The sequence below is a fragment of the Hyaena hyaena genome, unplaced genomic scaffold (genome assembly GCF_003009895.1).
Source record: "Hyaena hyaena isolate Hyena2069 unplaced genomic scaffold, ASM300989v1 scaffold_158, whole genome shotgun sequence".
Classification (NCBI taxonomy): domain Eukaryota; kingdom Metazoa; phylum Chordata; class Mammalia; order Carnivora; family Hyaenidae; genus Hyaena; species Hyaena hyaena.
Genome location: NW_024080790.1, coordinates 518,041 through 544,055, shown reverse-complemented (window position 1 = coordinate 544,055; position 26,015 = coordinate 518,041). Strand labels below are relative to the sequence as shown.

General features: G+C 51.7%; 2 protein-coding genes across 2 annotated transcripts; one reads left to right on the top strand and one right to left on the bottom strand.

The window, feature by feature from the left end:
- Positions 1 to 959: 959 nt before the first annotated feature.
- ANKRD53 (ankyrin repeat domain 53) lies at positions 960 to 7,232 on the top strand. Its single transcript, XM_039239563.1, has 6 exons — positions 960 to 1,024; positions 1,282 to 1,486; positions 1,823 to 2,022; positions 3,292 to 3,456; positions 3,861 to 3,981; positions 5,939 to 7,232. Exons 1-6 carry the CDS (start codon positions 960 to 962, stop codon positions 6,659 to 6,661), a joined length of 1,479 nt encoding a protein of 492 aa, XP_039095494.1. The 3' UTR covers positions 6,662 to 7,232.
- On the bottom strand, positions 7,196 to 15,275 carry TEX261 (testis expressed 261). Its single transcript, XM_039239568.1, has 6 exons — positions 15,133 to 15,275; positions 14,133 to 14,212; positions 12,853 to 13,006; positions 10,957 to 11,024; positions 10,126 to 10,228; positions 7,196 to 9,958 (listed from the first exon to the last, which is right to left on the bottom strand). The coding sequence occupies exons 1-6, from the start codon at positions 15,200 to 15,202 to the stop codon at positions 9,843 to 9,845; spliced, it is 591 nt and encodes a 196-aa protein (XP_039095499.1). The 5' UTR covers positions 15,203 to 15,275; the 3' UTR covers positions 7,196 to 9,842.
- Between the last annotated feature and the right edge of the window lie 10,740 nt (positions 15,276 to 26,015).

Sequence of the window (26,015 nt, the reverse complement as noted above, 5' to 3'; positions counted from 1 at the left end):
CCAATGCAGAAATTAAGATACAGAGGTCAAGAAAGTCACATGGCTGATGTGTGGTATACCTGCTTCACTGCAGGTAGACGTATAAATGAAGGGGCACCTGTGTGGCTCAGGCTGTTAAGCGTCTGACTTTGGCTCAGGACATGATCTCCTGGTTGGTGGGTTAGAGCCTGTCCGGCTCTGTGCTGACAGCTCAGAGCCTGGAGCCCGCTTCAGATTCTGTCTCCATTTCTCTCTGCCCCTCCCCCACCCATGCTCTGAGTTTCTCTCTCCAAATTAAATAAATATTAAAAAAAAAAAGTAAATGAATATGAAATCTTGCAGACAGGTAGTTTAGAAACACATACCAACAATTTTAAATTGTTACTTCCTTTTTATCTAGTAATTCTACTTCCAGGAATCCACCCTAAGAAAACCACCAAGATGAATTGTTTTGTTTTCCGCTGCACATGTGAGATGATAGCATGTCCATTATGATGCTGGGCTGCTGTTGCGTCATAATGTGCGTTTCGTATGTGGCATGACAGTGGGTGCGAGTTCATAATAAAACGCTAAACAAAAAGAAGTACAAAAAATACCTATACGATATGTATATACGCATTGTAACAGACCGTGATTTTTGTGGGTGGTGGGATTGTGATTTTCTCGTTATCTTTTTCTGTTTTTACAATCAGCACTTATTAATTTTATAATCAGAAACAAAGCCTAGGTGTCTTCCAGTTTGTGTGTGTGGCTGATGCTGTTCCATCGCGCGCGGGGCGGCAGGGACCCTGCCGCGGGATCTCCTGAAGACAGCCGCCCCGGCCCCGAGCCAGGGACTCTAGCGGGCCTTCGCAGCCCTGCAGCGGGAGGTTACTAAGCCAACAGGTGGCGCCACCCCGCCCGAAGCGCGAGTTCGAGAGTCCTTGGGAGGGTGGCACGGGAGGGCAGGACGAGGGTAGCCCTCGCCAGCAAGTGTCGCCATGCCGCCAGCGAAGAAATTCTCCTACAAGGTCTCCTGCGCTGGCTCGCCATCCAAGCAGTCCAGGTGAGCCGGGGATGAGGTGGCCTGGGGCCGCAGGACCTCCCAGGAGGGGCAGGGCCCGGTTGGGGCCGGGGCCCTGCTGCAGCCCCCAGGAGCCCTAGGAGCCGGAGAGCCAGGCTGGGGTCTGGGCTTGCTCCGGAGAGGTGTCCGGGGATGGTGGCTTCCTCAGTAACCTGCCGCCCAGCGGACCCTGGCCTGGCCCCCATAAATGCCCCGGTGCTCAGTGACAGCCCTTACCGTCACACACGACCCCTCCACAGGGCCTCCCGCCTGGCCCAGGACTCCATTTTCTCACTCAACTCCTCGCTTTCGACCCTCCACTTGCGCTCCATCTCTAACCCGGATGAGTGGGACCAGAAGGCCCTAGGGAGCTACTACGAGTTGTTCGCGGCGGCGCTGGGCAACCTGGAATGGTTGCGGTTCTGTCTGAGTCGGCACGGCGAGGAAATCCCAGCGGATGACAAGGTGAGGCCTTGGAGCCTGGGGGCAAGAACTGAAGTCCTCTGCACCCATAAAAAACTCCTCACATAGTTGTTCTCTGGCAAAGATCTGTCTATGCAGCATCCGCAGATGTCCTTTTCTGTGTAGATGGTCCTAATTCACCTTGCTACTGTGGGAGAGCCATTTGGGGATAGCCAGCAAGGGTAGGAAGGTAGGAGGTGGGGGGAGGGGTAGGGGGTGGCAACGGAGTGTGAGCAAGGGGTCCCTGGGGGTCAGGGAAGAGGGATGGGTAATCCTAAGGAATTGCCCTCTAGGCTAGGTCATGGGCCCTGCTCAGTCTCCCTGCTCTGGTCTCCACAGGGTTTCACTGCCATCCACTTCGCAGCCCAGAATGGCAAGCTTACATGTCTGCAGGCCTTGGTAGAGGAGTATAAGTTTCCTGTGGACCTGCCCACCAACAATGGCCAGACACCCCTGCATCTGGTCATCCACGGGGACAACAAGACCATGACCCTCCCCTGCATTCACTATCTGCTTAAGCAAGGGGCGGCCCTCAACACGTGAGTCCAGCCTGTGTCCAGAAAAGAGTCTTGGAGCCTGGGCAGATAGGAACCCCACTTCCAGGTAGGCAGATCCACGCAGGACAGGCAGAGGGCTGTGGGGTGACAAGGATTGGATCTCATAGAATGCAGCCAGCGAGCCCATGTGGTGTGCTAAGGAGATCAGGCTCTGGGAAAGGACAGCCCTAGTTTGCATCCCAGCTTTGCCATCTGCTAGCAAACGGCAAGACCTCAGGCAAGTCACTCAACCCTTGGCCTCAGTGCTCTCGTTCCCAAGCTTGTCGGTACACTAGAGTCACCTGTGGAGCTTCAAAACTACCAGTGCCTGTGTTCCAATCAAAGGCTGAAATTGGTATGGGGTGTGGTGTGGGCCTTGGAAAGCCTGAAAGATCCCCAGGTATTTCCAACTTGCAGCAAAGTTTGATAACTGTTTCCTCAGTGTTTTCAACTGAAATTTGGGATGACATGAGACTATTGTGATAATTGAGGAAATGTATGGAAAGCGCATGGATAGCATATGAGAGACTGTACTCATTCATATACAGAGAGCCAAGCCAGAGTTGAAGAATAGATCAGTGAAGACACAGAAATGGTCCCTGCCCTTATGAAGTTGATATACTAGGGCAGGAGCAGACAGTAAATTAACTAATAAATGATCAAAATGACAATGTAGTGAGTGGTTACATAGGAAACGAACAGGGTGGTGGGTTGGTGAGTAAAAGGGGCAGGGAGAGAATCCATCTTGGAAGGGGAAGTCATGTCTAAGAAGATGACATTTAAATTGCAGCCTGAAAACTGGGAGCAAGCCAACCATGCAAAGAGCCAGGGAAGTGTCCCAGGCAGAGGGAATATGATGTGCACAGATCATATGCTGGCAAAGAGTGGGTCAAGGTCAAAGTGTGAGGTTGAGGAGGAGGCAGGGCCCAGGTCATTCAGGCCTTGAATGGCCAGACAGGGGTAGGGACAGGAGGGCTGACTGACTTATGAGCCAGTAAAGTTAGTGTCTCTAAGCTCCAGCCAACCCAGCTCTTCTTCCAGCAGTACTTAACAGTAGCATATCCATATAATCAGACTTTTATCATTCATTTAGTCCACACCCTCCTTCTACAGTAGAGGAAACTGAAGCTCAGAGAGGAGAAGGGACGTGCCAGAGGCACCCAGTGGGCTGGTGGCAGAGCCAGCCTGGAAGCCAGTTTGCCTGCCTGTCTGATGGGCAGATGCCCTTTGTCCCTCCTCTGCCCTCTTCCCCGCTGGCGGGGCCCTCTACAGTCAAACAGGCAATGGCTCCACACCCCTCCACCTGGCGGCCTCCCAGGGCATGCTGAACTGTGTGAAGGTCCTGGTGCAAAATGGTGCTGATGTCCATGCCCGAGATGCCATGGGCTGCAAACCCATCGACTACTGCAAAATATGGAACCATCGTGACTGTGCCAGGTGAGAGTGTGAGAACCAGCCACAGCCTGCCGGCCCTTCCCCTGGGGCCCTCGCCTAGGAATCTTTGAGAGGAGAGTCTGGGCTGGGAGAGAAGTCGGCTGAGAAGACCCCTGCCCAGGATATTATTCCCAGGGCTTTCTGCAGGGCCTCACTCCTTTGGGTTTGGCATTACCCTTCCTTGCCCTGAGGCCCTGGGTCCTCAGCAAGATAGTGGTGATCAGACCATCAGACACTTTCCTCTCTCACCTCAAATGACAGTAGTTATTCAGAGGGGCCTTGAGCAGCGGGGAATGGTGTCTCTGGTGGCTCCTCCCACCCACATTCAGGCCCTCAGCAGCCAGTCTTCCCAGCCCTGGCTAAAGCTCAGTCAGCACGGGGATGACACACCCCCACCTTGGCACCAGGTTCTTGAAGGATGCCATGTGGAAACGGGACAAGAAGGACTTTGCTTGTGAGATGAGGAAACTGAAGAGGCTCAAGGACCAGCTGGCCCTCATGGAACAGGACTACCTGACTGAGTATCAAGTAAGGGGTAGAGTGACAGGGGTGCCTGGCAGCCACTGCTATCCAAGCATGTGAGCAGAGGACAAGTAACTCACACGCACAGTTATTTAGGAGAGTGGCTGGTAGCAGTCCTGCCCAGAAAAAGCCTCCTTCTTCCCATCCTCTGAAATTCCACCCTTAAAAGGTCAAAAGTCTTGTTTTGTTTTGTATTAGAAAGCAAATACAGCTTAAATTAGCAAGAATTTATGGCATCCCTTCTAGTGCATTCCCTCCTTCTGGATTAGGAGGAAAATCTCTAGTGAGACCCAGGCCCTGCCTATATTGGGATTCACGCTGGTTAAAAAGATCCATCCTTTGGGGCACCTGGCTGGCTCAGTCGGTGGAACAGGTGACTCTTGATCTCAGGCTTGTGAATTCAAGCCCCACACGGAGTGCAGGGATTACTTAAAAATAAAACAACAACAACAAAAAATCCATCCTTTCCAAAAGACACTGTACTCTCTGCTAGGAACCTGCTGGACCCTGAGGCTCCAAAGACAAATGAGATGTGGTCCCCACGTTCAAGATGCTTAGGGTCTAGTATGGGAGGTGGGTTATATTCCTGCAAAGACAGGGTCCAGGAGGATGCCAGACCGATAATGCTTCAGACGATCTTTAAAGATGGGCAGCACTTGGCCATAAGAGGAAGAGAATGGGTAATCCAAAAGAACAGACAGCCCTGTGGAGAGGCATAGTGGTACATGAGAATGCAGTGTATGCTGAGAAGTAGGGGATCGGATAGGAGTTGGAGATTGACAAGCTAGAGATTTGGTAGGGGCTCAGATCCATCATGGACTTGGGCTGGGGAAGAGTGGAGGGGGGGGGTAGCTAAAGGCTTTTAAGCAGCTGTAATTATATAGGATGAAAGAGTCAGAAAACCCAGAAAGAATATCCTGGGAATCCTAAGTTAAGTCCAAAAGTGGGGAGTGCTTTAGGGCTGGCAAAATCCAGTACTGCTGCTTGGTTCCAGCTGCATTTTTCTCCAGCTTTTTCAACCCTACCCTCTTTTGCTGTTGGTGTCACCCAGGCCATGTGTCCAGAAGAGGAAAAGCTCATCTGTTTCTGTGGCTCTTAACTTTCCCAGAAGCACCTTGCAGATCTTCCCTTATCTCTTATTTGCCTCAGCTGGATCATATGTGCATTCTTGCTCCAATGCCTAGAGCTAAAGGAAAGCCATGTGCTGGCTGACCTCAGTCTGGGGCAAGGCTGATGGAATTATTATGATTGGCTTAGTCTAATCAGAGCCTACCTCCCGAGCTGGGTCAATCTCCATACACCTGATTGCTTAGCAACAGTCTGGGAAGTGGGACACTGACACAAGGGGGTGGAAAGGGGGCAGTTCAGTTCTAGTGGAGACATAAACAGAGAGGTAGACCAGGTCATTACCACCCAGTGCAGAGAGCCAGCCAACTATATGCCCCGACAAGGCTCAGCACTTCAGGACGCCTGCCCACATCGGCTCCCCTGGTTGCAGGCCTTCCAAACCTTTCTTTCTCCTTCCAGAGTCAAGGATTTGCCTTTGCCCCATCAAACCAGAGGTTGTCTTAGGGCAGGACATATCCCCACTATCAAACTTGGGGCTCCTTTGGGGGTGGAGGCTTGTCTCCCCCATGAGACTTGAGGTTCTCCATAGGGCAGGGACGGTACCTCCCCCTGGAGACCTAGGGCAGAAGCTGTATCAGATTGGTCTCCTCTACGGGAGAGGGTCTATCTGCCCCATCAGCCCAGAGGCTCCTGTAGGGTAATAGGGGTCTCCCTGTCGGAACAAGGGCTCCTGTAAGGCAGGAGTTTCTTCCGTCAGATTTAGGACTCCCCTGGGGCGGCACTGTATCTGGTCAATGACACCTGAGGGTTCCATGGGCTAGAGCCACAGAGCCCCCTTTCACAGAAGAGGGGATGGGGGCAGCCACGCGCGACCATCCTGTATCCTCTGTTGCAGAAAGAGCACCAAATTCTGAGAGAAGCTGATTTCAAGAGGTGGCTCCAGTGCAAGCAGCTGCTCCGAGCCCGATCGCTGACCCGGAGCGCCAAGCGCGAGCCCTGTGCCCCACACCAGGCTATTCCCCTCTCCAAGGCCGCCAAGCACCAGGGATTAAGGCCTCCCAAGAGCTTCTACCCCTCCCCGGAGGCGCGCCTGCGACAGACACCGCTGCCCAAGCTGCAGCCCTTGAGGACACACACATCAGCCTACACACTGCAGCCTGTGGTCAAGCGGCCCAGGTCATGGAATGTCAGCAACAACCCTGCCAGATCCCCCATCACCCAGATCGGCTATCCGCAGGGCGTCCGCCTGGGTGTGCATCCAGACCCTAGCTTGGAGCACGACTTCCGCAGCTTCCTCGAGGTGTGGTCTGACAGGCACAGTAGGGCCCAACTGCGCACAGTGGCCGGCGACCGGGTGGCACCCGTGCCACAGCTGCCTTTCGAGGTGATAGTCCAAGAGCTGTACCCTTCAGTGCGGCCATACAGGATGAAAGTGCCCCAGGGCTTTTGCTCTGTCAGCATGAAGGATGTGCCCCAGAAGCGGCACTTGGGTGATGACAACTTTTGGACTGACGCTCTGGCCATGAACCTGCGTGAGACATTTGATGAAGCCTTCCTGGCAGCTGTGCGAGCCCACCAAGGGCTCCCCTCTCTGCCAGACCCCAAAAGCCCCCCATAAACTTACTTTGGTAGGCTCTGAAGCTGAGGCAGCCCAGTGAAGGCAGAGATGTGGTGATTCATGATGTGGGTGGAGGACAGGGAGAAAAGTGCCCAGAGCCTTCCCACTTTCAAGCTCAGAGATCAGAGCCTCTTCTCTCAACAAAAGCCTAGATCCCAGGTCTCCATTCTCCACAGAGAAATTTCTGGGACCACTGCAGGAGACTTAAGTTAGGGCAGAGGCCTCAGAGTGGGCATCAGTCTCTATCCTGGGCCCTAGTATTATAAAAGTGACACTTTGGCATCCCTACTACCTCCCCTCTCTCCCAGCCCACCAGGAACAAGGCTTCCAGGATGAGGGACCACTGGAAAATTCCGCCTCTGGTTCAGATTAAGTCCTTCAAGGTTTCTGTAGATCAGGGAGGCACACGTGGCATATCTTGGGGAAGGGAGGGAGGACATGTGGCTTCAGTTTGAGACTGTAAAAGCACTTGCACCTCCTCCAGGTAGCTATCCTGGATCCCCTGCTATCCCCTGTATGCATCACTACAAATCATTCATTAAACAAACATTTATTGAGTGCTTTCTATGTACCAGGCACCAAGCCAGGCACTGATGATACAAAAACTGAAGGACAGCCCCTGCCCTCAAGGAGCTTACAGTCTAGTGGGGAAATAAACAGTAAGCAGGCAAGTAAGCCTAGAGTGAACTGTGTAGTGTGCTGGGGGGAGAGGGGACAGAGCTCAGAGGAAATGAAATCTAAGTTGAGAACTGACAGAGAAGGTCCCCAGGTGAGCAGAAGAAAGGGGAATCAAAGTGGCATCTCTGAATACAGGAGGCTGGGACACACGGTGCAAGGTGGCAAGTGATGAGGCCATAGGTGAGCAGTAACCAGACATCACAAGTCTCACAAGCCATGCTAAGGGGTCTGGACTTTATCCTGAGGGCAGTAGGGAGCCATGAAAGGTTGTAGGCCGGGAATGACTTGATCAACTATATATTTTGGAGACAACTCTGGCTGTGAAACAGAGAAGCAGAAGGCGGCTGTCACAATAATCCAGGTGTAAGCTGATGACAGTGGCAGTGGCTTAAATCAAGAGATGTTAGGAAGGTAAACTTTACATTTTTAGAGATTGGATAGGGGGTGGGGAGGGGCCGAAAGAGAAAGCAGAACTAGAAAGCCGATTTCTGGTCTGGCTCCTGAGAGGTCTTGGGGCCACAGCAGGTGCCCAAAAGAGGCAGGTTTACAGAGTCAGCAACAAGCGCCCTCTGGGCCGTGAGAGTTGTCTGTGCACCCAAAGGCAGCAGAACTATGGTTCAGAAGACCAGGAGGGACATCGGGGCTGGAGTCAACTCTCAATTCCTCGGCAAAGAGTCCTTGAAGCCATCAGCATGGATGGGCTCCTCCAGGGAGCCCACAACAGAACCCTGAGAAACCCCATGTGCGTGGGGCAAATGGAGAAGCCTGTGCAGGAAACTGAAAGGAACAGCCAGAGGTAGGAGGAAAACCAGCCACAGGAGTGTCAGGGAGGTGCAACTCAAGGAGCTGGGGGTGGTCAGCCCTGACAGATGCCGCAGAGCCCCAGCAGGATGTGAGAGGACTTAGCACAAGAAGGCCACTGGCAACCCCTAGGAGAGAAGCCATATCATCAGGGTGAGGAACAAAGATGTGGACGGCAAGGCAGAGCAGGGCCAGTTGTTGACCCGCAGTGAGGATGATACTGGCCTCCTGTGTCTTCCACTTTGTCCTCCCTTGTCTGCATAGGATAAAAAGGCCTGGCCATCTCCTCCACACCAAGAAAAAACGAAAATGTGCCACTCCTCTCGGGGAAAGGGAAAGGCTGGCATTTTTAAGAGAACAGGAAATGCTAACGCCAGGAGACGCGGGGCTGTGGTGGGACTTGAGGCAGGATACAGAGAATTTGAGCACAGGGGCCTTCCCCGGCTTAAAGGTACCACAGGTGCGCTGTCCATCTCCGCACTCGCCAGCCTCGCTCTGAGGTAGAGGACGTGGCTGGGAACGGCTCGCATGGGGGCTGCACGCCAAATTGTACGGCTGAGTACTTGCAAGGCACTGTAGCTGGAGTGCAAAGTCAGCACACCCTGGTCTGTGCCAGGATCTGGCCCGCCTTCTTACAAGACTGAGGTCATCTCCCTAGGAGCCAAGAGCACACAGAAGAAAGGGCCAGCCCTCATGTGCTCTTAAGAGTGACAAACCATTTCTTCCCTCAGTCCCAGTTCTTAAAAATTAGGCTATAGCCCAGGCTGTCTGGAGGCCAACTTCTATTTTGTTTCTCCTTGGGCCTGAGACAGAATTTGGCCAGGAACCACTCCCTTGCCCCAGTGGAAGACTTACAAGTAGGATATTGCAGATGTTCTGAAAATCCAACCCAGTCCCAAACTGTGCCTCTCCAACCCCAGTTGTGGCAGCCATGGAGCCACAGGTAAAGAAGAGATGGAAGAAAAGGGAGGGGGCATGTGAAAGGCCGCCTCCACCCCACTCCCCTGACCCGGCTCAGCTCCTCAGCTCTTCATCTCTGCTCATTTCTCAAAAAGGGCCGTGAGAGCAGTCCCTGTGGGAGGGCAAGGCCCAAACCCAGAAAAGGAGCCGCTGGAACAGAAAAGCCAGTCCAGTCCAGGGCAGAAGATCAATAGGAAGAAAGGGAGATGAACTTTCAGGGTATTAAGGCAAACAGTGCCACCTAGAATCTTTATTTAAATGGGAATTAGCACTTGGACAGAAATCACAGTTCAACAGCAAAAACTATTTCTCTTGGAAGTGCCAAGCCACGGCCCCTCCCCACGGCCATCTGCCCAGAGAACTTATCCCTATCTGCTTTCCAGCGTCACAGCCCCTGCTCTGCCTGCCCAGGCTGAGCCAGAACCTCCTAACCCCTCACAGAAGTGGGCAGGAGGGTCACAGGGAGCTCAGCTTCCACATAACCAGGTGGACCACAGCCTACTGGCCAAGCAGGCTCTTCCATCCCCCTGGTGCCCTCTGAGGTCACAGCCTCTAGCAGCGTCAGATCTGAGCGAAGCTGAGCCCCTCGAGGAAGGTGGGGATGAGGGCTTTAGGGAGAGTCAAGGGAATGAGGGCCAGGGCCGGGGGAAGGTGCCTTCCAGGTTCACGGCCCCCACCTAGTGCAGAGGCCCAGCGGCCTGACTCTCCTGATCTTGCTCCCACATCCCCTCCCCAAGGGGGTTCAGTATATCTTCTGACGACTGGGTAGAATGGCCTCTTTGATGAAGGAGAAGACAACCAGGATCCCTAAGCGTTTGCCCCGCTTGCCTTTGGTGAAGTAATTGGAGACCACGTCATCTGTGGAGACATAGGCAGGGAGATGAGTGTGTGTGTCTAAATGTGAACACGGCTCTCCCCACCTGGAGCCCATGGGTCTCCACCACAGGGCTGGGCTCTGGCTCCCCGCGTAGACTCGGCTCTTCCTGGTGTCGTCCCACCAAGACCCCTGACACACCCCTTCTCACCTCCTGGCTGCATGGTGGAGGGCAGGATGTTTTCCCCCGCCGACAGTGACACAAAGAATGCAAACGGGATTATCCACAGACAGAAAGTGAAATAGGCCAGGACCTGACAACAAGAGACACTGAAAAGAGGGTGCCCCAGAGGTGCCGAGGGTGGGGCGCACACGGTCACCATGTATCTTACAGAGGCAGTCAAGGGTGCACAGAAGGCCCCACACCTGATCTCTGAAGGAGGCCAGGGCCCAGGAAGCAGAGACAGGACAACCTCAGACATGGAGATAATTCAGTGGGGCAAGGTAAAGGCTGAGGCTGACCAAGTGTGTCCACAATCCCCAAATCCTGGTCACTAGGATGAGCAACTCCTCTGAACTAAAGGAGGCAGATGGATGGCAAAACCACAGCTGACCCATGTTCCCCCCAACAATGACCTTGTTCTTCCCGGGGGTCTGGCCTGCAGCAGCAGGGTGTGGAGGGGCCTGAGAGGAGAAAGGCTCGGCAGGCTGCAGGGAGGAGCCGGGCTTCAGGACTGCAAGCTGCCCAGCCCCGTGACGTCTGCATCAGATGAGGCCACCCTTGTGCCCCATCCTGATCTCAGGTGATCCTGGGAGAACCAAAGGACTCCCCGTGGGAGAGCAGTGTCCTCCCCACCTCGGCCAGAGTCTTCTCCGCTCCTCATCCACATTGCTGTCGAACATCATCAGGACTAGATTTTTAAAATGTGTTATCCCTCAAGAGACTGTTTCAAATCATAGCTAAGTTCAAAAAGCAAATCGTCCAAGTCCATTTTATCTCCCCTTGTCCTGCTAATTGTTCGACGTACTGAACACTTCTTACCTCTGAGAAAGGATAATATTCCTCTGCAAAAAACTGAAACGCTAGGTAGTGATTCACCACCACTAGCCCTGTTGAGGGAATGAAGAGTCAGTCAGTTTGGGGGGAATAACATAAAGCTAGACTCTTAACCTTCAAAAGGCCCCTGGGAGTGGGGAGCCCTGAGTCTTAGTCCTGATTCTGCACCCATCCCAGAGCATGGCAAGCACACTACCCTCCAGAACTCAGTTTTCCATCTGTTAAAATGGGAGCATTAGCTTCTGCCTGCCTACTGCAGAAGGCATTTATGAGCAAAATTAGAATGCAGGTAAGAAAGCTCTTTGAATGGTTTAAAAATGAGACTTGAATGTTACATAATTGAAAGCACTGTGACAATTAACCTGGTTTTAAGTGGACGTGAGTCCTCAAGAGTGCTCTCCGATGGGCAGTGGGTGCAGTAAATCATGGATGTGCAGTTAACATACTCCCAACAGATTCTTCTCTGAACTGGGCAGCAGGGAGAGGGCCTCAAATAAAGAGGCTCGCTCTCCTCAGGGATAAAAGGGCACAGTTTGCTAGGCACACTTTTAGGAGTCCTCCAAATTCTGGGGGAAGGGGTCCTTCCTCATTCTGTCCCAGGGTAGGGCTCACTGGTCTAAACTAGTATGTTCTGGACTGACACCCCCTCCTTATGGAGGGAGAGATGACATACAGATTCTGGGGATGGGTTGCTCGGAGACAGGCGCCCTGCCTGTTCTCATGGTGAGGTGAAGGGCAGGCACCAGAACACAGCGCCTCCTCACACTGAATGCCCCGCACATCCACCTCACAGCCCACTGCCACGTCTTGCTTCTCTTTCCTCCTCTCTTGTGTCTCCCTTCCTAAGGGAGGCCACGCCTAGCCATACTCTAGAAACTAGGGGGAACTGTAAGATAGATGGTGCCCAATGCCCGCAAATCTTCAGACAAACTCTCTCAGGCATCTAAAGGCCAGGCTGGGGGAATGACAAAGGGAAGCCGAGAGGGCCTGCTACTATAGGGGATGGGGAGGCTTCTAACCCCTGCGAAGATGCAGAAGGGGCCTGGTCTCCAGACTCCCCGCACCAACCCCCATTGAACACATCCCCTGGTGGACTCACACCACAGTGCTCAGGGAAGAGGCCAGTCCTAGCTTTAACACTATGTCCTCCTTGTGGATAATATTCTCTTTCCAGATTATCCCAAGGAAATAGTAAAGCAGCCCTAAGCAACCCTCAATTACATCCCATATCCTGACCAAAGGCTAGATGACCAGTGATGACTAATGGGAGAAAAGGCAATCCTAGTAACCAAACACTTCCCAGAATCTTTTCCGGGAATATAATCGCCTACTGTGTGTCACCTGAGACCATTGTCTTTGAACAGACTGAGAAGCTAAGGCCAGAGAGGAGAAATGACTCTCAGGACCAGAAAGTAGTTCCAGGTCAAAACAGAAAGGTCAGGGTCCTGCAAACACATTTGTCTACCCCAAGGCAGGTGCCTGCAGGGGTCCCCACAGACCCCTGTGTTAATCAAGACGACTAGCTGGTAAGCTTCCTGCCTTGCCAGGGTGGGGCTTTGGGCTTTTCCTGGCCAAGTGGTTTCTTAGGGGCCATAACTATGCAGCAAATTCACCTTTTCTCCCTTCTCAAACTTACTTCCCTGGGAAAGCCATCCCTGTCTGAGTGTCCCACCTCTACCATCCCTTTCCCCAAATTCTAGTCACTAGAGCAAAAGTTCGCTCAAGGCTCCTCGAGTGTGAGCGCCCCATGTTTCCAATCAGCCTGGCCTCCTGGAGGACCTCCGTGGTTTTGCCTCTTTTCTCTATGTCCCCATAGTGCCCTGGACTGAGCTGGGCACACACAGCCACCCCGACTGCCTCCCCACCTCTGCCCTCTCTCACCGCATGAAAGGATGAAGTTAGGCGAGGTCAGCATGATGAAGGGGAAGGTCTGGAGGAGGCCAAAGTAGACAAGGTTGGTGAAGAGGCCCACGCCAATCATGAAGGTGGGGAAGCGCTCAAAAACGTAGAGGCCAATCAGCACAGCCGTGGAGAACTGAAACAGCCAGAGGTACACAGTGCAGAGAGCCTCTTCCAGGCAGCCTTCTGGGTCTCATTAACCCCCAGCCCACTCCGGGGAACACTATGTTCATGCTTCAATCTCCTGTTTCACAGTCACAGGTCTGGCCTCCCCACCTTGTCTCTCAGCTCCCAAAGGGTGGCATCTTTTCACGCCATTCTCAAAAATTTGACATCAACCCACAGTAAAAGTAAAATAGTTTACAGATCAAAGTTCAAATTTCAATTCTAGTCTTTTCCATTTTCTTTAAAATGCTGATCATGACCTACTGAATTGATTACACAACCCAATAATGAATGACACCTGCAGTTTGAAAAAAAAAAAAACACTGGTCTGAAGGACTTCTAGCTGTTGGCACTTAACAAATGGTAGTTGGTAGAATGAAGCTCTGATTCCCGCAGCAACACCCAAAACAAGCTAGGCCTCTGAACCCAGAGCTGAGAGCCATGGTCTTGTCTCCACTACAGACCCTCTACCCCAAGCCAGGTCCAGAGTGGCTGCTGACACCAGGTGACTTGAGCGGCACTGGGCTTCTCCCGTCCAAATGTGCCCCATGCCCACCCCTCCCTACAGCTGGCAGGAATCTGAATGCCAGCAGGCACTCTTGTAGCTCTGACATCAATGGCAAGGACTGTGTCCTCAGGAACGGAAGGCTTCCATGAAACCTCGGGAGGGCAGGGAAAGTGTCTTCCTCTTAGGACAAGTCACTTGATCCAATCAGAAAGAAGGCAACGAGTACTCCAACTCAAGTATTCAAAACTGTCCTTAGGTCCTTCTTAGTTCTAAATGCCACAAGAAGAGCAAGGGGCTACTGACAATGGAAAATAACCAAGCAAAGGCCGGGCCATGGTGCTGTCAACAGAGAACACACCCAGCTGTCATGTGAAGGAATGGAGAATAGGGTCTGCAGTGAAGCAATGCCACTTGGGGAAGGAGGTGAGGGAATACCTGTTCCTGACAGCACACTCAGGAGCCCAGGTGCAGGTGGAGCACCCTCCGGAAACTGCAGCAAACAGTCTCATCATCCATGCCAAACTTTCCCCACTTCCACCTTTGGAGGCAAGGCGAAAGTGGGGAAACCCCTGGGAAAGCTGGCACTTACCCAGATCATGTATTTTATGATCCTGCTGGTGGCCACCGTGTATTCTTCAATCAGTTCTGCCAGGTAATAAAGTCCGGCGGCTGAGGGGGATTGAGAAGAGGAGCAAGCAGGGAGAACATTAGCCAGAGTCACTCCCACCATCCGGGTCGTTCCTCTCTCTGCAGCTGGGTCCCCATCAACCCTTCGTGAACTCCAGCACGCAAGGAACAAACCAAACATCTCATGTGGTGTCCTCCCAAGTCTAAAGATGCAAAACTTTGTCAGGGCGACTAAAGAGACTTTACAAAACTGAATGAAAACCTGTATTTGATGTGTCAGCACAATGCTAACTTCTGGTTCATGAAGGAGAAGTTCATTCATTCATTCATTCATTCACTAAATACCTGTAGGCACCTGGTATGGGCCAGGTGGAGGGCTGAGTGATGAGAGTACAGCATAAGACAGACAAGATCCCTTCCTTGACCCAGCGGGGGTTAAGTGGGGAGTAGGGAGGAGAGTCAGACGATCCCAGTGTGACAAGCCCTACTTCCGAGAAAGTAGAGGGCACCACCAAACCCCATAAGGGGCTTCCGTGAGGAGGTGACATCTCAGCTGGGACCAAGAGTAGGAACTAGCCAGGAGAAAGGCTGTCAAGCTCCAAGAAAGTAGGCAGTACAAAGGGCCGAAGGCGAAAGGGCGTCGATAAGCGTCGGGGAAAAGTTTGGGTCGGAAGGCCCTCGAGCGGCTGGCGGTGCTCGAGCTCAGGCAAGGGTTACTTGAGTTAGCCACTCCCAGGCAGTGCCGGGGCGGATTTTGTGACACCGAGAAGGACCCGCGGTCCCAAGGGCTGCTGGGGTCAGCAAGAGGGGAAGAACCTGGCGGGACAGGGAAGGAGAAGGATACGGAAGCCGAGAGCACCGGACAGGAGTCCCCCGGGTGGCTCCGGCGCCCCCGTGAAGCTATCCCCGGCCAGCACAGATGCCGGACGGAGCCCGCGCGGACCCGGGTCGTGCCCTCTCACCGACGGCCAGCGTGATGAAGGCCACCTGGATGAAAAGCGACAGCCAGCTCAGCACGTACATGAACCACATGGCGCCCCCGCCCCGCCTGCCCACCCCCCCCGACCGCCGGGACGGGCCTGCGCGCTTCGGCTCCGGCGACACGGAGCCGCCGCCACCGTTGCCGCGTCCCCGCCCCGCAGATCGCGGGAGGACCGTGCGCCGCAGCCGAGAGGAGCCCGGCGGGACATCGCCCCTGGCCGAATCCGGCCTAGCGCCGCCCGCCGGTGCGGAGGACTAACCGCCGCGGCGGCGTACCGCACCTTGCTCGGGGAGCTCCGTCCATCCCCCCGGCTGCACCGAGGGGATGGCCGGCGACACAGCTCGCGGAGGCAGGACTGTCCCGGGGGGAGTGGGGGTGGGGAACTCGGCGCCTGCGGGAGGAACAGCCTTCGGTGCGATCCCTGGGCGCTCCCGCTTCCGGCGTGGAGAGGTCCAGGGCGCAAGAGGGCCGCCTGACCGCTCTCCAAACAAGCACCGACCAGAAGCCTCCAGGCAGGTTTGCCTACAGCACTTTCGCTACCGCAGGTAACCGGAACATAATTGTTGCGTGCCTAACGCGTGCCAGGCCCTGTGCTTAAAGGCTACGCTGTATTTTCGTGATGGAAGTTGATTGGAAGATGTAGATCATTTTATGGATAGGGAAGCTGGGGCCAAGGAAGGTTACCTTAGCTCAGGTCATACATCTAGGAAGCGGCACAGTCAGGAGCTGGGGCGCCTATAATCAGTCATCTTCAGGCATAACTCTCTCTTTAGGCTGAGTTCCTTTAGGATACGTTCTCCACCTTCGTATCGCCTGTACATCGCCAGTGGCGGGCACTCAAGGCGCCCAGTTGCAGCCGAATGCGTTTACTATATACCATGGAGAGAGTTACGGAGGGGGCGGAAGGAGCGGAGCAGCCCTTGTTAAGAAGTTCTCCATCTAGTGGCCAAGACAGGCATGGAAACTAAAGTATCTGTGCGGGACTCGGCTATGCTACTCGTCTCAGAATAACCTTTAGATGCATAAACATAAATACATCTCCCTCACAAATATCATATGTTTGCACGTATAGGAGGATTAGGAGGAACTTAACTGAGGACCATGGGGGAGAAGAAGGGGAAAAATAGTGGGGAAGAGGGAGGGAGGCAAACCATGAGAGTCTCTTGAATACTGAGAAATAAACTGAGGACTGATGGATGTGGGGGGGGGGAGGGAGATGTGCATGGAGGAGGGCACTTCTGGAGATGAGCATTGGGTGTTATATGGAAACCAACCTGACAGTAAACTATTTGTAAAAAAAAAAAAAAGTCCCCCCCCCAAAAAAACAAATACATCTCCCTCAGAAGTTAAACATATAATTATTATATGGCCCATCAACTACATTCCTGGTATATACCCCATGGTATTGAAAGCAGAGGCTCAAAAGAGTTATAAATCCACCAATGTTCACAGCTGCATTATTCATAATAGCCGAAAGGTGGAAACATCAGAAACGTTCAGCAACAGGTGAATGGACAAACAAAATGTTTTATGTATACAATGCAATATGATTTAACCTTAAAAAGACATGAACGAGCCTTTAAGACATTATGCTAAATGAGACAAGCCAGACACAAAAGGGCAAACTTTGTATGAGTTCACTTATCTGAGGTATCTAGAGTACTTAAATTCATGGCAGTGGCCAGAGGAGGGGGGAGAGAAATGGGGAGTTATCTAATGGGTACAGAGCTTCAGTTGGGGAAGATGAAAAAGTTCTGGAGATGGATGGTGGTGATGGCTGCACGACATTGTGAATATACTTAATGCCGCTGAACTGTGCACTTAAAATGAATGAAATGGTAAATTTTGTTATATATATTTACAACAAAAAATATGTAAGATTACAACAAATAAATTATATTGAAACACAGATATCAAAATATTTTTAGAAAGCCAAATATGTGATATAGTAATATATGTTTCTTTATTAATGCAAAGCATAACCATAATCTAATGGAAAATTTAATAACTGTGACATAATAAGAAATATATATAATTTTGTCTGTGCTCCCAGTTCCTGACACAGACCTCCTAAATCCCTTGGAATTTCCTGGGTCAGAAGAGCATCTGTTGTTCTAAAGAGGCGACTCTTGGGGCACCTGGGTGGCTCAGTCGGTTAAGCGTCCGACTTTGGCTCAGGTCATGATCTCGCAGTCTGTGGGTTCGAGCCCCACCTCAGGCTCTGTGCTGACAGCCAGCTCAGAGCCTGGAGCCTGTTTCAGATTCTGTGTCTCCCTCTCTCTCTGACCCTCCCCTGTTCATGCTGTCTTTCATTCTCTCTCTCTCAGAAATAAATTAAAAAACAATTAAAAAATTAAAAAAAAAAAAAACAACAACAACTAAAGAGGCGACTCTTGGTCGGCTCCTGGATAGGATAGGGCTGGTCACCAGAAAGACCAAGCCATGATTAGAGGCTTGGAACTTTTAGTCCCATCCCCCATCCTTACAGAGGTGAGATGGGCTAGAGGTTGAGTTAATAATCAATTATGTCTTATGATGAAGTCTCCATAAAAATTCCAGTACTGTGGGGTTTAGGGGTTGGTGAATGCATCCCCATGCTTGGAGGATGGCACACCCCAACTGCACAGGGGCAGAAGCTCCTGGGCTGGGGACCCTTCCAGACCCTGCCCTATGTGCTTCCTAACCTAGCTGTTCGTCTGTATCTTTATAATATCCTTTGTAATAAACTGGTAAGTGTAAGTAAACATTTCCAAGTTTTGTCAGCCAATTCTTTCTGAGTTGTCACTTCCAAGTTTTGTGTGGCAAATTATCCACCTTAGGAAGGTGGTGTGGGAAACCCCTCCTTTCTAGCCAAGTTGGACAGAAGTGTAGGTCCCCTGGAGACCCATGACTGTAACTGGCATTGGAAATGAGGGCAGTCTTGTGGGACTGAGCCCTTAAACTTGCAGAATCTCACACCAACCCCTGGTAGTTAGTATCAGAACTGAATAAAATTATAGGACACCAAGTCTGTGTACAGGTTGTGGGTGTGAGGAGGAAAAGCACACACATTTGGTGTCAGAAGGGTTGTGAGTCTCTACTCTGTTTCTCTAAACAGTTTTCCTTTTTAAATTTTCTTTTTAATTTTTATTTATTTCTAGGAGAGAGAGAGAGAGAGACAGCGTGAGCAGGGGAGGGTCAGAGAGAGAGGGAGTGACAGACTCTGAAACAGGCTCCAGGCTCTGAGCTGGCAGTCAGCACAGAGCCCGACGCGGGGCTCGAACCCATGAACCGCGAGATCATGACCCAAGCGAAAGTTGGACGCTTAACCGACTAAGCCACCAGGCGCCCCTAAACAGTTTTCCTTTAATACCCCAATGACAAAGTATGAATGAATGTAAATTATATTTCAAAATACCTTCAATCATGTGAGAGAGTTACAGATATTACTAACAAGTACTATGACTCTGTTGCCTTTATTCACCGTGGAAGGAAATGTTTCATTTCAATTAGAGGTTATTAGTGCAAATAAAATGGAATTTTTTTTCCTTCCAATTTTCCAGGGTTCTGGAGTTTATCTCCCTGAATTCTGGGTCCACAGTTGACTTCTAAGGGGTCCCAAACCCCTGCTTAAGAATTCCTGAGAAGGGGTGCCTGGGTGGCTCAGCCAGTTAAGCGCCCAGCTCAGGTCATGGTCTTGTGGTTCATGAGTTCAAGCCCCGCAGTTGGGCTCTGTGCTGACAATTCCAAGCCTGGAGCTTGCTTCTGATTCTGTGTCTCCCTCTCTCTCTGCCCCTCCCCTGCACACACACACAGACACATACACACAAAGATAAATAAACATTTTAAAAATTTTTGAAAAAGGAATTCCTGAGGAATATGTGTAAGGGGCAGTAAGAGCTTAAAGGGCTATGTGCCTCTTTATAAGCCTCTTCATTGCAGCACAGGGAGACACTGAAAACAACTTAAAAGTTTATTAACAGGAAACTGGATAAAATATCTTTTGATACATCGTAGGGTAAAGCCATAAAAACAAATGAGGATGGAATAAGTCACGGGGATGAAAGGTACAGCATGGGGAATATAGTCAATGCTATTATAGTAGTGTTGTATGGTGACGGATGGCAGCTACACTTACGGTGAGCAGAGCAGAGCGTAGACACTTGCCGAAATCACTATGTTGTATACCTGGAACCGATGTAACACTGAGTGTCAACCATACTTTAATAAAAAAAGAAAAGAATAAAAACAAATGACAAAAATCAGGATATTCTTGATGTCCCTATGTAAGAGAATACTCCTTTAGAAAACTGTAAAAGACTGGGAGAAAGAATCTAGGTATTCTTTATTAAGTATTTCTTTACATAGAATATCTCTGGAAGGATACAATACAAAGTGGTAACATTTTAAAAATGGTAACATTGCATTTTTCCTAGGGAGAGAGGGTGGGGGTCAAGAGTAAGAGAGAGCCTCTTTATATTCTTAATGCATTGAACTATGTAAGTTTATGTAAACATATTACGTCTTCAAAATTAAGTTTAAAATTAAAATGCCCTAGTATGCTGGATCTTCTGGGAGGGCTCAGATTTCCTGTTCTTACTCCATCCCTCTGTGAGAAAAGCCGCCGTGTCGTGGCTTACAGGAATTTGCCTAACCTTGGATCACGTGGCCTGGCTACCAGGGAGTTTGAATTTGAGACACAGATGCATCAGTGAGTAGAGGCACAATAAAATCCCAATTGTTCTTGTTTTTCCTAACTATTATCTTCCCTGGGAGGGAGGAGAATATAAAAATATCTCCCTCAGTGCTCCCAGAATTGTAGATCAGGGAAACTTGAGGGCCACCAAGGTAAAGCGCATTGCGGTGACAAATGCATGGTGGTTGCTGCAGGGCTGGGCACCTTCACTTTGCCAGACTTTTAGGGCCAAAATTGGCCCCAGGAACCAAGGCTTGAGCCCTGGCATTTTCTCCCACAGCAAGAGAAGCCACGGCTTCCTGAGAGCAGTGAGAAGCAAGCCCAAGGCACTGGCTCCCGTCTGCCCCACCTGACCCAACAGGGCTGGACAGGGCTCAGGAAGGCTCTTTGAGAACCTGGCTTAGTAGGCAGGAGGTCACAGGGGAGGCCAAACCCAGCCTCCCTTGAAGGAGGTTTGGGAGGAAGCAGGAGGGCTCCCCACCTTCAGTTCAAGGGACTCAAGAGTGAAAGGGTTTGTAGATCCAGAAGTTGGTTGATTTGCATATTAAGAGTAAGTATATACACTTATTCCAATGTTACACACAATCTTTTAACTTTTACTAGTTCACACACTCATGTGTTACCACTTGATGCCGGTTGGGGGGGGGCGGGACCAATTCCCATACATCTCATGAGGATGTTCTAGGGGAAACTAGCTTTTGACATCATATGAATCTCTTCCTCAAAACACTGCTAACATTTATAGTGTTCTTACTCTGTGCCACACTGTTCTAAATGATTTGTATGTACAGACCCATTTAATGTTCATATCTAGCACAAGAGGTAGTACTATTATTATGTCCATTTCACAGAGAAGAAACCTGAGGCACAGATACCTTGTCTATGGTCACATAGCTAGTACTTAGAAGAGCTGGAGTTTGAATCTGGGCAGTCTGGCTCCAAGGCCACCTGGTATTTTCTGGTCTCTTAAAAGTCACCTGCCTTTGTTGTAAGAGAGATTCTGCCTCTCTTGTTACCACCACCTGCCATTTGGCTGATGGGCTGGATCCTGCTGTGTCTCCCTGCAGCCTGCTGGTCCTCTGGGTCTTCCTCTTCCTTCTACCTTTATCCTTATGGGAGCTGCTGAATACACGTCTGGGATCTATCTGGTCACTTCCCATCCCTTCCTGCATCTTCACTAACTCTCCTTCTGAGTCCTCACAGTCTTACACTGTGAATTTAGCTGGTTCTGTGGTCCCAGTGGCCCACACAGCTGGGGTGGGCACATCCCCAGGGGCTGGGAAGAGCAGGAAGATGCAGAATGATCTTAAAGACTGGGGAGTGCAGCAGTGTGCTAAGTTCTGCGTCTTGGCTGCCGCCCTCTAGTGGCAGCCAGAGGAGCTGCAGAAGACCAAAGCCAGGGCCAGTTCAAGGCCTATTGAAGGAGTTCTGACAGGCGGTGGGAGGCCCTACCACCAGTGTTAAGTGTATGGGGCAGGAGGGCAGGCAGGGAGAACACACACACACACACACACACACACACACACACACACACACACACGGAGACAAAGTCCACATGGGCTTCTGGGCCTCTGCTGCCCCTGCCTGGCCTGGCTACTGTGATGACACAGGGAAGTCAGAGACAGACAGAAGCAGGCCTGGAGACCCAAGCTCCTCTTCCTTCCTCATCTTCTCCTCCCCGTGGAGCTCCCGCCCCTTTCCCTGCCAGCACCCACCTCCAAAGGAAGCACAGCTATGCCCCCCCCCCACACACATACAGTGTCATAGCACGAGAGCCCCTCTCTAAGGGGCCCACATCCTAGGGGAAATTTTTCCTACGACGGTCTGTGTGATCAGCAGCTTTATTGTCTGACATCTCACCTTTCTGGTCTCGGTTTTGCTGCAGCTCAGCCAGAGCAAAATTTGGTAAGAGACAAACCACAAACAATGAAAAACAATGACCCCGGCTATGTTCACATAATCTATACATCCCAGGAGTCTAGGCCTCCTGACCCTGTTTCTCTGCTCTGCCCCAGCCTCCCCCACCCCAAACAGCTGCCCTGGTGTTCCCAGCACCCCTGTCACATGCCTGGGGCCCCAACTCAAGTGGCTGAATTAAAGGGCTTTCTAATGACAAGTCCTCAAAGGGCTCTCTTAATTGCTTCGCATTAAGCTAGTGGGCCTGAGAGGACCATGTGGGGGGTGAGGGTGAGGGGCTGAGGCTGGGGAATAACAGGAAAGAATAAGGTGGGGGAAGGGAAGCAGTCTGGGACTTTGCACAGATCACATGAGACCTTTGCTGACCTCTCTTTCTCTCTCCCTCTGTCTCTCCCTGGCTCTGTCTGTCTCTCTGTCTCTGTCTCTGTCTCTCTCTGTCACACAGCAGAGCCCCTGAGCAGGGGTGTGGGGAAGCAGCCAGCTAATGGAAGTCTCCTCTCCAAGGAGAGGAGGCAGCCCCATGAGCCAGGACAGCAGAGAGCCCTTCATGTCTGCGTCTGTCTTTAGCATAGCACAGATCACTGGAATCATAGCGGGAATGTCTCCCCGTCTTTATTCAAGCAGCTCTGAGTGGTCTCCTAGACCAGGAATTGCTGATTAGAAGAAGAGACTGCTCTCTCTGACAAGCTAGCTCCCCTCCTCAGAGAAGGGAAAAAAAAAGAGGATGAGATGACTATATCACAGGACTAAGGTTTTTTGGGGCCAGGAGGTGGCTAGTTCTACCGTCCACTTCACAAAGCAGGCCAAACATTAGCCTATATTTGAATACCTTAGCAGCTCACTACCCCCAGTCTATGAGGAAATTTTTCCTTCTACTGAGCAGATTGGTCCAGTTTTCTCCCTTGCAACCATCCAGAAAAAGTCTATAAATAATACAATATTGTCATTAATGGCTAATGTTTGTTGAACACATCTTTGGGCTAGGCACTGAGCTATGTCCTTTACACAAACTCTCTTGTTTAACTCTCACAAAAATTCTATAAAGTAGGTATTATTTTTATACCCATTTTACAGGCAAGGAATCTGAGGCACAGAGAAGTTAGTACATTGATCCAGTTCACCCTGCTGGTAAGCCCCAGTCTGGGGCACCAACCATGCTGATATACCCAGGATATGGAATTTCAGTGCTAACCAGGAAAGTCATGGGCAAACTGGGATGCGTTGGTAATCCCAGCCCCTAGCCTTCCAGGCATTAGCTACCCACATGCTTAACCACTGAGATGCTGTCGAGCAGAGCACCACGCAGCAGGAACCGGTGCCACGGGAGGACTCCAACTACAGGGAGGATAGCCAAGGTCATCACAATGCCAGCCACCAGGACCAGAAATCCATACACTGCCCGCTGCATCTTGGTGTTGGAATCGCCAAGGAAAACACATCGCAGTCAAGCGCTGGATGGAACAACGCTTTACTCACATGGAAAAGAGACAGAAGACCAGCTTCAGCAGTGGGCAGCTGTCCCTTATGGCCAGTGGGGGCCCCCAACAACGGGTGCAGCCAGCAGGGCATTTGGCTTCTCTGCCCCCAGCGCCTACCACAACAGAAGGCCCCAACTCCTCTATGGACTTTGAAATATGGAAAGCTGGGGGTGTGCCTGCGGGCTGTCAATACTCTGACACACCGCTTGGGCAGAACAAAGAGGCACACGTTGAACCTGAACCAGGGAAAGACATTCCCCACGGGAGGTGATAAGCCCAGCATAGCTCTGTGGGCTCCTTGTCTCTTGGAGAGGAAGTGGTCTGGGCCCGAGGCTTGTTCTTAGGCAGTGCACACGATGAGGATGCCTTTCCCCAGGATACTTGACCTCAGAATACCCATTCTTCAGATATTCACACACATGCACTCCCTGCACGGCCTCTCCTTCCAGCCTGTCTCACGTGGGACACTCTCCTCCATTTTTACAAACTCTTCACCACCTCCTTTGTGGCCCTGCGGTAGTGTCAGGTAAGCTGACAGGTGCTTACCTGAGTCAGGTGCTTACAATAAAGCGGAGGGGGGAGCTGTGGGACCTCCTCCATGCCTTGTCCTCCTACCAGAACTTCTATTTTGTTTAGGGCAGCAATGGTGCCCTGCTTTTCAAAACGAAACAAAACTCTCTGTTATCAGCCCTGGGGCGGGGCAGGAAGGGCAAGAGGAGGAGCGGGAAGTGTGATGCATATCAAATCCAACAACATGTAAAGGCAGTGCCCCTCTGGGGAGTCCTCCTTGCCTTGGCATGCCCCCCTTGGCTCATACACAGAGAGAGACAGAGGTTCCTTCTCTTTCCATGGTTTCTTGCCTCAGATGCAGATTGCTCATTTCTGTATCCCCAGCACCCAGCACGGGGCCTAGCACGAAGAGGGGCTTCTGGTGGGCAGATCTATCCCACCTACAGCCATATTTCTGCTGGGTGATACTGGACCCCCTGGAGAGTAGAGCCTCGACCCAAGCCAGCCGAATTGGTCATTCTTACCTCAGCTAGCCAAACACATCGTCTCTCCCAGAACTGGGAAGGTGCCTGAGAGAAAGCGGGACCAGCCTGTGTGTGGTGTGTGGCACTTGGCCATGAAGACATCAGCTTGCGGGCCTGTCATGTGGATGACAACAAAAGAAGCCAGGCTGCCGTGAGAAGGCCCAGGCTGATGTGTGCATAGGGTTCAGTCGGTGGAGTGTGGCCTAGGCCTTCCAGATCGTAGTTCCAGGCCCTTCCCTTCCCAGCTACCTTCTTACCCTTGGTTCTGTGAGGCGCCACTGAGTTTCTATTTCTTGCAACTCCAGAATTCTAAGTGTCCCAGGGGAAGAGGTCCCAGGGCTCAATAGTGCTGACCCTCTTCCATCCCACAGTCAGCTGGACTGACCTTTCCCCTCATTGTCCAATACTGAGTTGAATGGTTCTTGGTTCTGGTCACGCAATGTAATGACCTCGGACTCTCTGACTGGGACCTGGGTGGTATCAGTTCTTCAAGCCTCTTGTTTGCACCGGGTCTCCTCAGGGCAGCTGGATGGGAACTTCTGTCCTGGTGGAAAAAAGAGCACGGGAGATGGTGGGACGGCAGAGTCCTGAGTACTCATACCCACCTCCTCCTCTCAGCTGCCCTGCCCAGCCTGCCCTTCTTCATCCTCCTCTTACCCCTACTCAGCCGTGGATAGCTCTCTGGAGCTTTCCTGGCCCTACTCCCAACCCCACACGAGCTACTTTAAGCCATGGCTCTGGAATCCTAAAGAATCCCACTCATCCTGCCCCCCCACCCACTCACCCCTGTTACCTCACTCACAGTGCTCTTCCTGCCCCTTCTCTCCGCCTGTCCAGTCAGTTCCTACCAGTCTTTCAAGACCCAGGTGGCACCCCTCCTCCACAAAAGCCTTCTAGAGAGTTCTAGCCCCTTCTAACCCCTTCCTTCTCTGACCTCCTGTTTGTACTGAGTCCACAGTCCTCATCAAATGCATCTACTGCCTCCATATGACTGCTGGGCTTCTGAGTTAACTTTCCAGGAGGTGACGCATTGCCTGTGCAGCCAGTCTGTGAGACCCACGTGTGCCCGCCTGCAGCCTGGCCCAAGCCCTGGCTAGCACGTGGAGGTGCTCAGAAACAACGCACTGGTTGCCACTGGGAGCCCCTTTCCCTCACTCATGCACGTCAGATTTTCAGGGAGGGGTGGCCACCCTTGGGAGAGTCCTAAGGGGCCAGGTTAGAAGGCAGCAGGTTCACTCTCAACACAGAGCCACAACTTTGGCTGATAAAACCAGTTATATTGGGGAGGGGGACCACATTACCTCCTAATTTCCTGCCAAATCTGAAATCTGAGCCCAACATACCGGAGGAACTGCTGTCCCAGCCAGCCTGCCTGCCTCTCCTCACCCCCAGCCTTCATGCCCCTTCAGGGTGGGCAGCAACAGTGATGAGAGCCCAAAGCCACAGCCAGAGGTCAGTAAGAGGCCAGAATCAGCATGGGACTGGTTTTGGGGCCACTGGTCTGACTAGCTGTGTGGCAGCGGGAAAGGGGGTGGGGTGGGCGGTGACATGTAGGCAAAGCTAAGTGTAAATCTCTGCCAGCCAACAGCAGCAGAATCGCATCTGCCAAGAACTACGAGTCTCCGTGCCCCCCGTCTACAGCTTTGATGAGAACGGAGCAGGCAGCTTCTCCCCAGAGCCTCAGGGCCATGCTAGGGAACAGGGTGGCACAGACCTCAGAGGCTGACAAGTGACAAACCTCAAGACACCTCGCCCACTC